Source organism: Ceratotherium simum, chromosome 16, assembly GCF_057802395.1.
Source record: "Ceratotherium simum simum isolate JZ-2026a chromosome 16, ASM5780239v1, whole genome shotgun sequence".
NCBI classification, from domain to species: Eukaryota; Metazoa; Chordata; class Mammalia; order Perissodactyla; family Rhinocerotidae; genus Ceratotherium; species Ceratotherium simum.
This window is the reverse complement of record NC_141915.1, coordinates 18,882,895-18,900,582: the sequence shown is the minus strand read 5'-3', so window position 1 is coordinate 18,900,582 and position 17,688 is coordinate 18,882,895. Positions and strand designations below refer to the sequence as shown.

The 17,688-nt window shown below is 43.1% G+C and overlaps 1 protein-coding gene across 3 annotated transcripts in view; it reads right to left on the bottom strand.

Moving 5' to 3' along the window:
• FAM222B (family with sequence similarity 222 member B) overlaps positions 1–17,688 on the bottom strand; it is a 70,196-nt gene that overhangs the window by 7,170 nt on the left and 45,338 nt on the right. For all 3 annotated transcript variants that reach the window (XM_004433365.3, XM_004433367.3, XM_014789762.2), the window contains one exon: positions 4,340–4,461. In XM_004433365.3, coding sequence (XP_004433422.1) covers positions 4,340–4,421 — 82 coding nt within the window. In that variant the 5' untranslated portion in view covers positions 4,422–4,461. Of the gene's footprint in view, positions 1–4,339; positions 4,462–17,688 lie in introns of those variants that run through there.

Here is a 17,688-nt window from a genome sequence, read left to right as displayed (position 1 = left end):
GGGAATCCAGCACCACCTGCCTCACATACCAGCCTTAAGCCCAATTCTTAAAAAAGCCAAGTTTTTCTCAATACTTTTCTCAATACTTTCACACAGGCACCCTGCAGACTTTCTTTCTTAACATCTCCCTCTAAGTGCACAGCTAACATAGATACCACAGCTTTGTAAGCAACTTATTTAATTTACCTGGTACATGGTGTCATTAATCGAGGCATAAGGCCGTGTAGAGAATACGGAATCTGTGGTTAGAAAAAAGGTAGAAAGATCTGGATTCAAGCACTGGCTTTATGATCTGACTTCTCAGAGTCTCAGCCATTCTTCATTTATAAACAGGGATGGTACCTACTGTCCTACCTCAGAATTACTAAGATCAAGAGATTCAACGAACAGGAAAACACTCTGTGAACAGGAACCATGACTGTCGACAGTTATCATTCAAGGACAGCAGGTTTGGCTGAGTTTGTCCACAGACTGGACAAAGTAACCTGACCAAGGAAGCCCCAACTGCAGGATCCCCTGGAGTTGGTCTGAGAGTTAAATGTAACAGAAGGCACTGTTGTTTATTCCAGGAACTGGGGGGAAAAATCTCCCTGAATCCGGGCTTTTCCACAGGGATCTCCCTGTTTATCCTTCTATTTTGAAGGTCAGAAGACACAGGCGGCATATGCATCAGGACTCTATCGGTGAAGAGGCACAGGCAGTGTGTTTAAAATACAGGCTTTGGAGTCTGACCCAAGTTCTAGCCCAGTCATTGAACAATGTGATGTTGGCAAGTGACAAACACTCTGTGCCTCAATCTTAAAAGGGAAGAGAGTCTCCTAGATGGAATTACTGAGGAATGAATGAGAACATATATAAAAATACTCAAGATAGTGCCTGGCATCAGAAATGTTAGCAATATTTCTGAGTTTATCCAGTCATTTCCAGGCCCTTCCACCAGGGGGCATATAGGCATTCAAAGCAACAGTAAAAGATAATTTTGACATTTGTCCCAGCCCCAAGACTCTACAATCAAGGAGGTCACAGTTGTTGCCTTAAAGATGATTTGAGGACCAAGGACCTTTGGTCACTTCAGTCGTTCACCCAGAAATATTTATTGAGCCACTACTATATACACCTGACTATGAGCTGGAGAAGCACGAGCAGAGGCTTGGGGTTAATGATTAAAAAACATTCAAAAAAACATTTTCGGGGGAGTTAAGAGATGGGTCAGAGGACAACAAATTTTGCAAGTACAGAGCTCCAAAATGGCTGAGGACTCTCAAAGCCAGTGACATCGTGGAATATACAATCTAGAACAGCTCTTGGAGAACATCTACCTAACCCCAACTGTGGTCCTCTACCAAGTACAGGACACACCCAAAGCCAAGATGTTCTTTAGTCCAGCCTGCCCTATGGCAAACTACACATCGAGGATGGGAAATGCATTATATCCTTCTACACACATAGAAGAGGAATGAGAGAAGAGAAAACGTTGGGGTTAGAATGGATCAATCCTGTGACTCTATATATATGGCGGCTCAAGCCTGGGGAAAAGTGATTAGACAGGTGACTTACATTGCTGGGCCAAAAAGCCCATCTCCTGACCCCTGATCCATCTCTTCTGCCTGAAGCTGACTCTTACAATATAAAGCACATTAAGCTATAAACGTCTGCACCCCATCCCCACCCCACCAGATACCAAGCTGTGTTTCTAGCAACTTATAATCCCCTCTTGAGGATGGGGGGCAGAGAAAGGCTGAATAGCAGAGTCACAAAACTCTATAGCTGATAGGCCTGGGCTCTGAGCAGCTCCTTGGTTTCTGGTTCCCAAAAGAGACATCTTATACTCCATCTCACCTTAACAGTAAATGTTTAATGCTAACAGCTATAAGTCACATGACAGGATTTTGGGAGAGAAGCAAGCAAGCAAGCTTAAAAATACCACTGGGGGGGCCGGCCCCGTGGCTTAGCGGCTAAGTGCGCGCGCTCTGCTACTGGCGGCCTGGGTTTGGATCCCGGGCGCGCACCGATGCACCGCTTCTTGGGCCATGCTGAGGCCGCGTCCCACATACAGCAACTAGAAGGATGTGCAACTATGACATACAACTAGCTACTGGGGCTTTGGGGGGAAAAAATAAATAAATTAAAAAAAAAATACGACTGGGTTTTCTCCTCTGCAAAGGTTTGGGTGTGGTTAAGGATAGCAACAAGAGAGTCAAAGGGATTCAAATACACTGTTCCCCAAATGACAAGTGACACTGAAACCAGGGGAAAAGGATACCTCAATTCTTGCAAATGGATTTGGGGACAGTGGTTGGCAGAGGCTACTTGGGGGCTGCTTTGGGGAAAAGGGGGTGGAGATCCAAAATCAGCACCCAAGAGAAAGCTGCCAGTTTGCCTTTCCTCCCAAATGGCTCATCCCTTGGTATCACATCTCTGGATGAAACTGTGAGAGTGTGTTCAAGAACCTATACGAAAGACAGTGAGCTGCTCTTTGTTATTTTATTGTGTACTTCCAAGGACACTCCCTCTCCAGTTGTGTCCCTGGAAGCCCAGAACCAGTCACAATGCAGTTAGCATGCAGATTTGGGTGGCCAGGGAGCACATGCAACTTCATCACCCAATCATCATTTAGTAAGAGAAAGGCCGGGAAAAACCTGGTACAGCGGAGTTTGCCTATTGCATCAGGCAGCTGTAGAAGGAAGATTGTCACCTTCAGCTCTGTCATTACACAACTTACATTCATTGGCCAAATTCCAAAACCAGACAGGCTCTGAGTCTTACTCTGCGTCAAAGAAACAAAGTCAAGAGGCTAGACCATTTTTAACCTCTGAAAATGACCTCATAGAGCAGGGTCAGCAAACTACAGCCTGTGGGCCAAAATCCAGCTGCTGTGTGTCTGTAATAAGTCTTATTGGGGGGCCGGCCCCGTAGCCTAGTGGTTAAGTTCGGCACACTCTGCTTTGGCTGCCCCGGTTTGGTTCCCGGGCACAGACCTACACCACCTATCAGTGGCCATGCTGTGGTGGTGACCCACATATAAAATAGACGGAGGACCGGGCCCATGGCTTAGTGGTTAAGTGCGTGCGCTCCGCTGCTGGCGGCCCGGGTTTGGATCCCAGGCGCGCACTGACACACCGCTTTTCCGGCCATGCTGAGGCCGAGTCCCACATACAGCAACTGGAAGGATGTGCAACTATGACATACAACTATCTACTGGGGCTTTGGGGGAAAAATAAATAAAATTAAAAAAAAAAAAAAATAGAGGGAGACCGGCATAGATGTTAGCTCAGGGCGAATCTTCCTCAGCAAAAAAAAAAAAAAGTCTTATTGGAACACATCCACACTCATATGTTTACATGTTGTCTAGTGCTGCCTTTGCCCTACAACAGTAGAGTTGAGTAGATGAAACAAGAGACCACATAGCCCACAAAGCCTAAAATATTTGCTATATGGCCCTTTACAGAAAGTTTGCCAACCCCTGTCATAAAGGATTCAGGTAAGGTGCTGAAGCACTTTTTCTATTAAAGCCTAGATGCCTCACTGATTTCCCCTTTTTATTCGGAAAGGAAAGTCTATTCCAAATTTAGGGCCATTTTTACACTTAAAGATAACGTACATGGTAATGAGCCAGGAATAGAATCTTTTCCTTGCACATCATGTAGTACAAGGATAGGAGGTAGGAATCTGGGAAAATATGAAGTATAAAGCCCTAATTCCAGCCAGTTTAAGACAGGAATGTAACACAGTTCTCAAAAGCTCAATCTTGTGGGAAGTAGATTAACAGGAATACACCCAGAGGGACTGAGAAAGCTAGCTCCCTATCCCTTCTGGAGGCAAAAGCTTCTTTACCTGCTATGAACTGAGGTGACTGGCTCAGAAGGCAGACAGCAAAGCCAAAGGGAACTGTCTGTTTCCATGGCAGAGTGCTCAGAGAGTTCAAAACAAGAGAATAGTGTAAATAGTTTGTTTCAGAGATACAGTAAGTAAGCTGGACTGTGAGTTTTCATTCAATTCCTCATGGGGGTTCAAACTGAAACACTTTTTTGAAGGCTGATATATGCATCTTGTAAAACTCCTTATCCTTATAGGTTTGTTGTTCAACAGATAGCTATCAACAATTAAAATTAAGATGATATACACTGGGGAATTCTAGTTTTTAAGAGGATCTCTCTGATCAGTGAAGTGTCTCACATTGCTGACAAGTTTTGCAACTGCTTTCTTGCTGTCTGTGCTGAAGAATATTTCGGAAGTACCAACGTTCACAGTCAATGTACCCCAGATGTGCTTCTGAGACAGCCCAAATGTAGGGACAAAATAAAGGATCACATCCTCCCCTGGGATCCAGATTACTTACATTTCTGAAGTCCAGTGTTCATCTGCGTGTGAGAAAGAAGCTGAAAGGACAGGTCACCTGGCCCTGGTAGACAGGCTAGCATGGCAGACTGGCATCAACACAACATGGGGCAGTCACTCACACTGCAATGAACAAAAAAACAAGGTCATGGAATACAAGGGAACTCAAGGAAGATTACTAGGGACATCAGATATGAGCAGCAGAGGCCCAAGTTTAGACAGGTAAGCAATTTAATTAGCAGCATGGGGCCGGCCCCGCGGCTTAGCAGTTAGGTGCGCGTGCTCCGCTGCTGGCGGCCTGGGTTTGGAACCCGGGCGCGCACCGACGCACTGCTTCTCCGGCCGTGCTGAGGCCGCATCCCACATACAGCAACTAGAAGGATATGCAGCAGTGACATACAACTATCTACTGGGGCTTTGGGGGGAAATAAAATAAATAAATAAAATCTTAAAAAAAAAAATTAGCAGCATGTTGGTCGGAAATATATCTACATCTTTAGCTGTAGCAACAATTTGCTCCCAACTATTACTATGGCTAAAATGATATTTCAATCAGCTGAGATATGTGGGTGGGGAAAATAAAAACTGGAAAACACCTATCCACACAAATAATTGGAAAATGTAGGTGCATCTGTAAGGTCTTTCATGCTCACAAGCTATAGATGCACTCGCTTGGCATCTACATTTCCTATAGACTGCCTCTCCCTACTGCTTTTGGATAGGCCCGTGGTGCTGCCAGATAAACAGCACACTGGCTCTCATCTGTGCTCCAGCTAAGGCAGGAGCAGAAAAGCTAGGGCACATTCTAACTGAGGTGAAGGGAAAGATGATTTCTCTTTCCCTGAAAATAGAACAGTGTTCTTGAAGAGAGCTGGCTCTCATAGGGATTGGCTCAGTCTATTTACAGCCCTGTTTGGGTGCCAGGGCAGTCAGACATTTCCAGAAGCAGTACAGTATATGAGTTGCAAAGGCACCCAAAGTCCGACTTGTGGCCCTGGTTAATCTGAACGTGCTTTTTTTTGTGTGTGTGAGGAAGATCAGCCCTGAGCTAACATCTGATGCCAATCCTTCTCTTTTTGCCAAGGAAGACTGGCCCTGGGCTAACATCTGTGCCCATCTTCCTCTACTTTATATGGGACACCACCACAGCATGGCTTGACAAGCGGTGCGTAGGTGCATGCTCGGAATCCAAACCTGTGAACCCTCGGGCCGCCGAAGCGGAGCATGCGCACTTGACCGCTGGGCCACCGGGCCGGCCCTGAACGTGCTTTTAAAAGGAAAAAGGAACAAAGCATCCTAGGAGACACAATTAACTACTGTTAAAGCAAATTCTGTTTGTAAGTTTCTGAGGATTCACCTTTCCTATTGCCTATCACACAATCAGACCTCCTGAACCCAAAAAAGAAAAAAAGTGCATTGCCCCCAGAGTAAATCAAGGAGGTAGTAGGCTGCCAGCAGCCCTCTTTGGGCAGGTGATCCTGACATTATGTCAAGATGGCATGGTTTCATCAGTGATGTCTACACAGCTCCAGCAAGCACACGTTGATGTGACCTTCTGTAGGGAAGGAAGCCATGTCAACAATATAAGTTCCCTGTGTACCAAGGACCAAGCTTTTCTCAAACAAGTATAATGTACACATGGAGTTCCTTTCCCATAATGCAAAACCCAGAAATCAAGGTGGCATATTAAGGCTTAGATCACAACAAAAGAGGAGTGGGGAGAAAGCTCAAATGTTAAACAAAGACCACAAAACCTCTTTCTTTCCTCTTAGAGGGCCCTCTCAGGTATGTGAAACTACCTTGTCACTATGAGCATCAGACAGCTCCAACTTGCAAGGCCAGGTAGCTGAAAAGATACTTTGTAGAAGAGGCTGCTCAAACTGTGTCTAAGACAGCAACTGCAGAAAGCACTGAAGATTGAAGGCCTCAATGAGAACAGAGCTGCCTAAGAGTTCTGGCACAGATTCAGTCTTTTTAGGTCTCTGGTGAGCAGGATAACAGAATGAACACAGTGTGCCAAGTGCCGTGCCTCAAGAAATAAAAAGTGCTCTGTTGGGGTCAAATGACTGTCTGCTTACAATCCCTTCCCTTGTGAATGCTGATCTCTATTTAATAACCTCTCCCCTATGGTCTTAATATAGCTGAGGGCAAAATCCAAGGAAAGGAAGGGAATTAACCAATACTGGAGCCTAATATTGTGAAATGGGCTGTATGAGGGGCTTTACTGATGTTTTCTTAATTAGGTCTCCCAACCTTTCTTGGAGATAGGTAATAATTTCACTTGCCATCTCATCATCTCTAGCCTGGATTACTACAATAGCCTTCTAAATGGTCTCTCTGTTCCACTCTTGCCCCTATCACCCAATCTATTCTCCCCACAGCAGCCAAGTAATTTATTTGTTTAATTGGAAATCATATCAGCTCAAAAATCTCCAATGACTTCCTATCTCACTTAGAATAAAATACAAAATCCTAACATGGCTGACAAGGCCTTCCATGATCTGTTACTACTACCTCTCTGACCTCATCTTCTAACCTCCCCTGCCCCTCTTGCTGACTCTACTTCCAGCCACAGTGGTATCCTTGAAGCTCCTCCAATGAGCCAAGCACACTCTAATCTCCAGGCCTTGCACTTCATCTGGGTAGATGAGATATTGTGATGATGGAGGCACAAAGAACACATTCACTCACTTTTTTTTTTTTTGTGAGGAAGATCAGCCCTGAGCTAACATCCATGCCAATCCTCCTCTTTTTGCCAAGGAAGAGTGGCCCTGGGCTAACATCCGTGCCCATCTTCCTCCACTTTATATGGGACGCCGCCACAGCATGGCCTGACAAGCGGTGCATCGGTGCACGCCCGGGATCCGAACCCGGACCGCCAGCAGCAGAGCACACTCACTTAACTGCTACGCCATGGGGCCGCATCTGGCTTTTTCTTTTTTTTTTTTTTTTTTTTTTTTTTTTTTTTTTTTTTTAAAGATTTTATTTATTCATTTTTTTCCCCCCAAAGCCCCAGCAGATAGTTGTATGTCATAGGTTCACATCCTTCTAGTTGCTGTACGTGGGACTCGGCCTCGCGCTGAACGGAGAAGTGGTGCCTTGGGGCGCGCCCGGGATCCGAACCCGGGCCGCCAGCATCAGAGCGCGCGCACTTAACCGCTAAGCCACGGAGCCGGCCCATGGCTTTTTCTTAAACATAAATTCCAATATAATTTCACAGCTGATATTTCCAGAAGCACAATTAGACCCAGAAATCAACACTAGCACTACCTTTTGAAAGGGCCTCAAAATTCAAGCCCTGACTTCTGCATAGAATCAAGTAGTAACCAGGAGATCGGGCCAAGGGAGCTGCAGACGTCACAGAAAAGAAAAAAGATCTCCTTGGCAGAGCCTCTCTGTGAGCTCTCAGCCAGATTTCTTACCGCCAGCTGGTCTGCTCCCTAAGCAGGAGGACTACAATATCACAGTGAGCAAGAACTAAGGTGTTCAAACTCTGCTGGGGCATTCACACAAGTGCTAGTCCCAGACTACTTCTCATTAAGGAACAAAACCCTTGTCCCCACTGGGAAAACTCAAAAGTAGTTTCATCTGTGCCCACCGCCCACCCCGCCCCCCGCCAGAGGACTGAGCGGTTTCATTAGACTTGTGACGTCACACACTCTGCTTTCCCGGGTCGCATCTGATAAAGGACCATCTCTGGCTTAGGGTAGGTCTGTGCTGGTAAGAAAAGCTCAGTTGTGTTTGTGCTGCTTGTCGTTGCTTATGCTTAGGCTTATGCCCAGTGAAGGGTAGGGAAAAGAGGAAGAGGAAGACTCCTCTTCATATGTTTTTTTGGTGGGAAAAGGAGGAAGAGAGAAGATGAAGTGCTAACAAAGGAATTTTTACTTGGGAGGGTGGGGGTGGTGGGTGAAATGATCTAGAGCCATCAATTCCCAGCACAGTCTCACTACCCTCAATCTGGTGCCTTCCAGTACATTTCTTTGCCAGTTCTCTCTCCTGCTTTCCTTTCCTTTCCCTGTCTTCAACCCCCACCTTCAAAAAGAAAACACACACCCTCCAAAAAGGTTGACTAGCCCAGTTTCTGATTCATGCTGTGACTGACAAATTTAAATCTGCCATTTATGGACTTTAATTAAAAAGTGAAACTGAGAGCAGTGCCATCTCTGAGATCCCAAGTAAAGAAAGAAAATATTATACCTCTTGTTATCCTACTCCACTTTATAAAATACATCCAACAGTGAAAATCCTGAGTACATGCATCTTAAGAGAATATGATTAACATTGAGAAAGCACATTAATTAAAAGAGTCATCACTATCTCTTATTAAGCCTTCTCATCCATGAGTTAAAGACTTATCTAAAAAGACTACTTTTTGATAACGGGGGAAAAAGTTTTATCCTACTGTTCCCTGTTCCTTTACTCCTGGGGTCTAAGAAATTAGGTTAAAACCTAAAGGAAACACCAAAATACTGCTCTGGGGAAAATAAACAGGGCCAAAGATGACAAAAATTACATGTTTATCAAATCAGACTCTGCAAAATCAGTCATCTTTATGGTCTGTTACAATAAAACAATCTATTCAACAGGTAATTCTCTCAGTCTAGGTAACTGTGAATTTCCAACTAAACTGTACTTTTCACTATTTACCCAACCTGAATAAAGTTCAGCCATTGCTCAAAGCCATCTTTCTTCTCTATCTTTAACCCAATAGTGGACCTAAAAGTCACTTGCAATTGTGACCTCTAGGTCACAACTCTAGGCTAGGGGAAAGAGAAGGAGAAAGAAAGGGATATGCACTCTGGACTTATTCTATTGAAAGTCCAGAACTAACTCTGCTGCAAACCATCTCCACATAGCTCAACACATGAGGCTCGAGGGGTTTGGAAACATTACTTCTAACTACCACCCTTTAGAACCCATCACAACAGGTCCTCTTCCTATCCTGTTTCCCACCCCCACCCTGGTCCCTAAAGGTGCTTTCTCTGCCAGTGCTTTCTTTAGCAAGGATGCTCTTTCCTGGATCCTCTTATTATTTAACTCATCTATGACCCACTGCTTTCTCTTGAATTTGTTATTCCTGTACCAGGAAAGTATTCTCCCTGGACATTCTAACCTTTCAACTGGAGTGTGAGCTTCCTAAGACCAGAGACTGTCTTTTATTTATCCTTCCAAGTTACAGGGTCAAGAACAAGATTATTTACATAGTAGATGTTTAATGAATATTATTGGCTCACATTCCTGAAGAATAGCATCTACTTTAATCCCAGACTCTGGAAATTATCTTAATTTACGTCCTTGAAACAAATGGATAATACAAGTGCCAACAAGTGTCTCTGCATGTGCCTGTGCAGTTCCTTCACTCTGGGAGTGAGAGGATAGAGGAGATAAAAAATGCCTGGGCATTTTAAAAAAAGCAGCAGCCCAGGTACAACTTTTGAACTGTAATGAAAAGTATCATTTGGCTTCTGTACTTTAATGCCCATTAAGTAGAAATCAGTGTTCCTAAAAATGTGAAAATGCAGGTTGTGTTCACTGCAGGCAGCTTGATCAGAACTTGCAATTTTTCATTATGGGATGTAACAGGCTTGAGTTTCCAAAGCCCTATCAGGGCTGGATCACTATAACTTAGGCTGAACCATCTTAGAAGGTAGACTGACCTCTGCATTTAACCACATTCATAATCGCAAGCAGAGCTGTCAGAGTGGGTAGAATTTTACTCATAAGCACTGGGATTGTGCCCAAGTGCTTGTCTTGTGCAAGACAAGAACAACAAGAAACCAGAAGAAACCGCTCCCTTGAGATAAGACACAAATATCAGATTTTTACCTTTTACAATTTCCTGTAGAAACTTGTACTGAATCAGAAAGTCTTAAATTATTATTCAGAGGAAATATAACTCAACAAATGTGCTACAATTATGTGGTAATTTTTAATCTTTAAAGCCCTGAATCCCACATGAGTCCACGAAAAGCTGCCAGGTGACGGAGAGGCACTGATCTCACACCCAGATGGGGAAACTGAGGCAACAGAACCAAACTATTTTTTAAAAAGGGGAACTGTAGGAAAGACATCAAAGTTGGGTATAATTTTAGGTCTCAGGGTGTCTAGAAAGTCCTTTAATAGGCCCTGATTGAGTCCATAACAAGTCAGACCACAGATGAGTATTCATTCTGATAAAAATGGAAAAGGCAGCTCCTCAGTGTAGCTTCTGTAACCTTATAGATCAGAGCCAGGACATGGAAAAAGAATTTTAAGAATTTAACAGGGTGTTAAAAAATTTTGGCAAGCATGTGTTTAGAACAGCTAAACAAGTTGCTTATTCATGCCCTCTCTCCTCCCCTCAACTGCACGAAGCACAACAGAGGCCAGATTCTCTAGTGACTCTCTTGCCTCAGAATCACCTCACCAAAGAGTAGGCCCTCTAGCCCAGTCTAGAGCCTGACTTTCAAGTTTAAAGTGTAATAGAAATTTAAGAGACTTAAGGTCATTTAGAAAGCTCATTCCTGGGGCCGGCCCCGTGGCTTAGCGGTTAGGTGCACGTGCTCCGCCACTGGCGGCCCAGGTTCGGATCCTGGGCGCGCACCAAGGTGCCGCTTATCTGGCCATGCTGCGGCCGCGTCCCACATACAGCAACTAGAAGGATGAGCAACTGCGACACACAACTATCTACTGGGGCTTTGGGGGAAAAAAGGAGGATTAGCAATAGATGTTAGCTCAGAGCCGGTCTTCCACAGCAAAAAGAGGAGGATTAGCATGGATGTTAGCTCAGGGCTGATCTTCCTCACCAAGGGGAAAAAAAAAAAAAAAAAAAAAGCTCATTCCATTCTGGGTACACAACCACGAGGTGTTATTTTGAAACAAGTCTAGATTGAGAGCGTTTGGGTCTGTGTGTGCCAGCATTTCCTGACCCTAGTGCAGAGGGGTCTTCCTTTTCTGGGTCTAAAGTATATCATCAAAGTTCACTGCTGGGTTTAGAAATTTCAAGAGACATTTATAAACCTATGTTTTTGCTATGTAGTGAGTGACGTAGTGAGTGACAATGATTTATACTGCATAAGAGATAGTTTATCAAAACTGCAGAGAATGGCTTAAATGAAATTTTGAAAAGGTGTGTTCACGAGTTATGAATGGAAGCAGTGAAAGAGACAGGATCCACTGGAACATCTGAATGCATGTGAGGGGAGTGAAGACACACCTCCCACCGAAGTCGTGTGGAGAAATATAAGCAACTACTAAATATATAAAGAAATGGTGCAACTATCTAATAATTAAAAAAATGTAAATTAAGTGGAATGAGATCCTATTTTTTGCTTAAAAATTGACAAACACGTTTCAAAAAGAAATCTAAAACACTCTGAGTTAAGGATATAATAGTCACTAAAGTGAGACGTTAAATTGATACATTCTTTCTAGAAGTAAGTATAAACAGTTTATTTTATTTTTTTTTTTATTTTTTTATTTTTTTGTAAGGAAGACCAGCCCTGAGCTAACATCCGATGCCAATCCTCCTCTTTTTTGCTGAGGAAGACTGGCCCTGGGCTAACATCCGTGCCCATCTTCCTCTACTTTATATGGGACGCCACCACAGCATGGCTTGCCAAGCAGTGCGTCGGTGCACGGCCGGGATCCGAACCGGCGAACCCCGGGCCGCCGCAGCGGAGTGCAGGCACTTAACCGCTTGTGCCACCAGGCCGGCTCCTATAAACGGTTTTTAAAATATTCATGCTCTTTGATATAGTAATTACACTTCTAAAATCTAATTTAAGAAAATATCAGAGATGTGAACAAAGACTTACATATGACTCTCTTCACTGCAGTGTTGTTCATAATTGTGTAAAAACTGGAAACAATCTAAAAGTCCTTTAAAAGCAAGGAAATGGTTATATAAATTATGGGATATTCATCTAATAAAACTGGCACGAGCCTCCCAACTTAAAAAATATATATTGGGGCCGGCCCTGCGGAGTAGTGGTTAAGCGCACGCACTCCGCTCCTGGAGGCCCGGGTTCAGATCCCGGGCGTGCACCAATGCACTGCTTGTCAGGCCATGCCGTGGTGGCATCCCATATAAAGTGGAGGAAGATGGGCACAGATGTTAGCCCAGGGCCAGTCTTCCTCAGCAAAAAGAAGAGGATTGGCATGGATGTTAGCTCAGAGCTGATCTTCCTCACACACACACACACACACACACACACACAAAATATATATATAGTTAAAGAATATCTTAAGGAAAAAATGCTTATAACATAAATGCTGGCTAAAAAAGTACATACAATATGTAAATATGGTATAATACTTTTGTAATGTATACTACATATATATACATAAAATTATGAAGTTATTTATATTTGTATAATTTTATTTATTTATTTATTTTTCCCCCAAAGCCCCAGTAGATAGTTGCATGTCACAGTTGCACATCTTTCTAGTCGCTGCATGTGGGACGCGGCCTCAGCATGGCCAGAGAAGCGGTGCATCGGTGCGCGCCTGGGATCCGAACCCGGGCCGCCAGCAGCAAAGTGCACACACTTAACCGCTAAGCCACGGGGCCAGCCCTGAAGTTATTTATATTTGACCATCAAATGCACTACAGCACGTTGTGGGGATAAATTCTCATTCCTGGACTATCTAGTTTAGGATAACATTTTAATTAGTTTTCATTTCTTGAACATAAAACCAACAGAGCCAAGGAGGTTACCTAGGAAAAAACTGCAAGGCAAGGGCAAGTCACTTTCTGATAAGAAGTTTCCAAATGAGGAAAGTTCACATATAGATAGATGTCAACTGCAGCTCAAATCACCTCAAGAACTTGGATTAACAAGAGGCACTGTATCTAAGTGGTTAAGACAAGATTTTGGGTTTGTTTTTTTTTGTTTTTTTTTTTTTTTGTGAGGAAGATCAGCCCTGAGCTACCATCCATGCTAATCCTCCTCTTTTTACTGAGGAAGACTGGCTCTGAGCTAACATCTATTGCCAATCCTCCTCCTTTTTTTTCCCCAAAGACCCAGTAGATAGTTGTATGTCATAGTCGCACATCCTTCTAGTTGCTGTATGTGAGACGCGGCCTCAGCATGGCCGGAGGAGCGGTGCGTTGGTGTGCGCCCAGGATCCAAACCTGGGCCGCCAGTAGCAGAGCGCGCACGCTTAACCACTAAGCCATGGGGCCAGCCCCAAGACTCTGGGTTTGAATCCCAGTTTGCTGTTTACTATCTGTGTGACCTTGGGAAGGACACTTAATCTGTAAAATGTATCTACTTCACTGGACTGTTGTGAGGATTAGATGGGTTTAATATAGTCAAGTGCTTAGGATACTGGTGCCTCACATATAGTGAACATTTAAATGTTGGCTATTATCATTTTCCTAATCTATCAAAATCCAGGTCACTTTTTATTTTGCCAACAGAATCAAACCACCACCTTAGCTTTTTTCAGTTCTTTATACTTTGAAACATGTTTACATACATTATTTCATTTGAAATGTAAAACAATCTTTTTTTTTTTTTTTGGTGAGGAAGATCAGTCCTGAGCTAACATCCATGCTAATCCTCTTCTTTTTGCTGAGGAAGACCAGCTCTGAGCGCTAACATCTATTGCCAATCCTCCTCCTTTGTTTTTTTTTTCCCCAAAGCCCCAGTAGATAGTTGTATGTCATAGCTGCACACCCTTCTAGTTGCTGTATGTGGGACGTGGCCTCAGCACGGCCGGAGAAGCAGTGCGTCCGTGTGCACCCAGGATCCGAACCCGGGCTGCCAGCAGCAGAGCGCGTGGCTTAACCGCTAAGCCACGGGGCCGGCCCAAAACAATCTTTTAATCTGATAGAATAAGCATCATTTCCTTTCTATAGATTACGAAACCCTGGCTCAGAAAGATTAAGTAATTTGGCCAGCGACATGCAGCTGGGATGTGGACCTCGTACTAGATTCTCTGTCTTAACTCTTAGACTTGTGGTTCATTCCATTAGACAAGTATTTTCTAATCTGTAGGCTGTGACCAGCCTTAAAAAATTTTTTGAATAAAAAAAAAATCACAAAGTAGCAGTAAGAATGCTTACTGTTTCATGACTGTCTCAATTATCCAAATTATATGTGTGTATTTAGGGGGATGTAATCTTTATTGTGGGTATAGACAAAAAATATTTGAAAAACACTGCACTATACCATAGCTGCCTCTCAAGTCAGTTATTTATTGAGCACCTATCATATCCTTCTTCTTATAATACTATATATACAACAAAAACATACAATTCTAAGCCATGGTTTTGTTTTTAAAAATGTGAATCTAATTACTGACTTCCCTATGGATTGGGGGAATTACCTGTCCCAGATTAGCACTTTGCTATAACTCTATTTTACTTTGCTAGCCTAACATTTTGGAATCAGCTCTTAGTGAAAATCCTTTCAAGGCAAACTATAAGCCAGCAATTATAACCAAGGTAAGAATGCACTGGGAAAGTGACTACATAAAGGCAAAGGAAAGCTTTAAGTTCAAGTGGTCAGATTTTTTTTTTCCAGAGGAAAGCTGTATCACTCACACTGAGGAAACTATATCAGAGAATAACACAAGTAATGATCAATCAGTTATCTCTCATCCTCAAGCAATTCTGGCACAGAAAACTCTTTCGCTCCTATCTTCACGCTCTTCTCGCATGTGAGAAGTAAACCCTGACTAACTCTGAACCTACTCTCAATTCATACCTTTTCTAAGTCCATTTCCATTTGGACACTTGTACTATGACGGTTTTTGGAAGCTGGGCATCATAGAACCCACCAAGGTCTCTAACAGGAAGCATCCCTCTGCTCTCTACGGTATTTTAAATTTGGGGGGAAAAGGAGCTCACACTTTTCCTTGGCCACATATCTACTATATCCGCTGTAATTCATTTGTCCTGTTACCTTCCTAGAACTAGTTCTCTGCACACAATGCCTTAAGCTTATGTACCTTACAATTCTAGTGAAGAGTTTTAAAAAGGCTAGTAAATTCAGTGCAGGTAGGAAACAAAGTTTTACTTAAAGTTAACACATTGCCTTTCACTCTATCTTCTAGTCTGCTGCCATCCAGGGTTAGTTTGGCAACAGGCAGATTTTAAGGTAACAGGACAAGGCATGATTGATATATTAATACATTCTGTTCATTTAGGCCCTTCCTACTCCTCCCCCAGCCTGAGTAGAGGACCAGGACGAATCCTGACATGTAACAACTTTTGGTGAGGGCTTCTACAGCCTTGGTGCTGTGTCACTGAGACTCACTATAACTTGAAGCTTTATGGCTTACACTCCACGTGTCCAAGAAGTTACCAGGTTTCTGAAGCTAAAGGGTCTCTGAAAGCAGGAAAGGCTGCTAAGCCTAAAAAGGACCCAGGAACTGAAAGTCTATTGAGGAAGAGGAGCAGTCCCTCTTCCCACACCCTACAAACAACCACAACTAGCTAATGAAATTCGAAATTACCGGCTCAATCCACAGGAACAAGTTGAGAACAGAAATGCAGTCCCTGCTAGAAGAATCCTTTTATAGCTAGAGTAAACACCTCCTGAAATAAGATTCTGAACTTAGCTTTAGGAAGCTTCGTCATTTCAGGAATTGCCCATGAAACAAAACAAAAACTAACAAAGTAGTCAGTCCTTTAAATCTCTCAAGGATTCAAAGTACCACAACTCACTCACCATCAGCAGGATTCTTTTGCTCCCTTCTGTGGCCCTGAGAAATTCCACAACCATTCAGTATTGTTATTTATCAGTATGTGGCTGGTTCTAACTGGTCAAATATGCCTTATACCACATTTTAAGTCCCACTCAAACAAAGCAATTTAACTCAAGATTACTCTAGCATTGAGAAAATCAGGGAAAAAATTATGTAAATACATGTTTTAACCCTATAGATGCCTGAATGATTTGCCTTCCTTTTATCTCAAAGGTATCTCAAAAGAATGGCTACCCAAATTAACATTTTATGGACAGTGGCAGAAAACAAAAGCACACAACTCTTCTATTCCTGGTACATGCCTCCTTCACTCAGTGTACCCATTCACTCTCCTAATTTCTAGTCTGTAAACTTCTCTCTTTGGGGCCTCCCTCACCAACTGAGCGTCCTTACCAACTTCCACCTAGTTCCCTCTGTTAAATCACTTCAATTGGATTAGAAACAGAAAAGTACCCAGAGTGAGGAGGGTATCCACAAAGGAATGAGGGGTGGGGGCTGGTGTGAGGAATCAGAATCCAAGTGGTATGAGGGAAGCATCCCCAGAGGGGCTGCAGTGATTACTCCCCCTCCAACAGAAATGAGCCCCATTAGGGTCCACTCAGATCTGATCTTCTAAATATTAAATTCTCCACTAACAGGAACAAAGCCTCCTAGGAGAAATGGCTGAGGCAGAGGAAGTACTAGATGAGTCTGGTATATTTTATTGTGCAGGAAAGGAAGGGAGTACTCAAAGAATAATGATGACATGTCAAAAGACACAGAAACCATGGCACGCCGAATTGGTAAGGGAAAGCCCAGAAAGAAAGGGAAACCTCAGTAAAAATTATAGAGAACAGAGAATGGGTACACTGAGTGAAGCAGGCATGTACCAGGAACTAAACTGTAAACTTTTGTTTTCTACCACTGCTCATAAGATGTTAATTGGGTAGTATCAGCTAATCCTTTTTTTTTTTTTTTTTTTTTTAAGATTTTATTTATTTATTTTTTCCCCCAAAGCCCCAGTAGATAGTCGTATGTCATAGCTGCACATCCTTCTAGTTGCTGTATGTGGGACTCAGCCTCAGGATGGACGGAGAAGTGGTGCCTCGGTTCACGCCCGGGATCCGAACCCGGGCCGCCAGCATCGGAGTGCGCGCACTTAACCACCAAGCCACGGGGCCGGCCCTCAGCTAATCCTTTGAAATAAAGGAGCCTCAAATCATTTGGGCATCTTTAGGGTTAAACATATAGTTATATAATTTTTTCCTGATTTACTAGCAAAATCTAGACAATCTGAATATCAAAAAAAAAGATAATAACAGATTATATCTTATTGAATAAAACAGGAAATCACGAGTCCATACTAACATAAATAAATAAACTAATAAATTGAAAGTCTGAAGAGGAAGAGGATATTTACATAGTTTCAAAGTATGTCCTCCCAAAATACTTACTAACCCCAAAGAGAAAAGCAGTAACTTTACACCGGAAACGCCTAGCAGGCACCAACTCAAGGTGTTGGACCACCTTACTCAAGGGATCAAACATTACCAGTAATGGGACAAATAAATATTCTGTACCTCTTGAAATTATGCACTGAAGAACACAGCATCACTCCTGTGATATTCCTACTGAAGACGTATAAGCTAAATTAAACATGAGGAAGCATCAGAC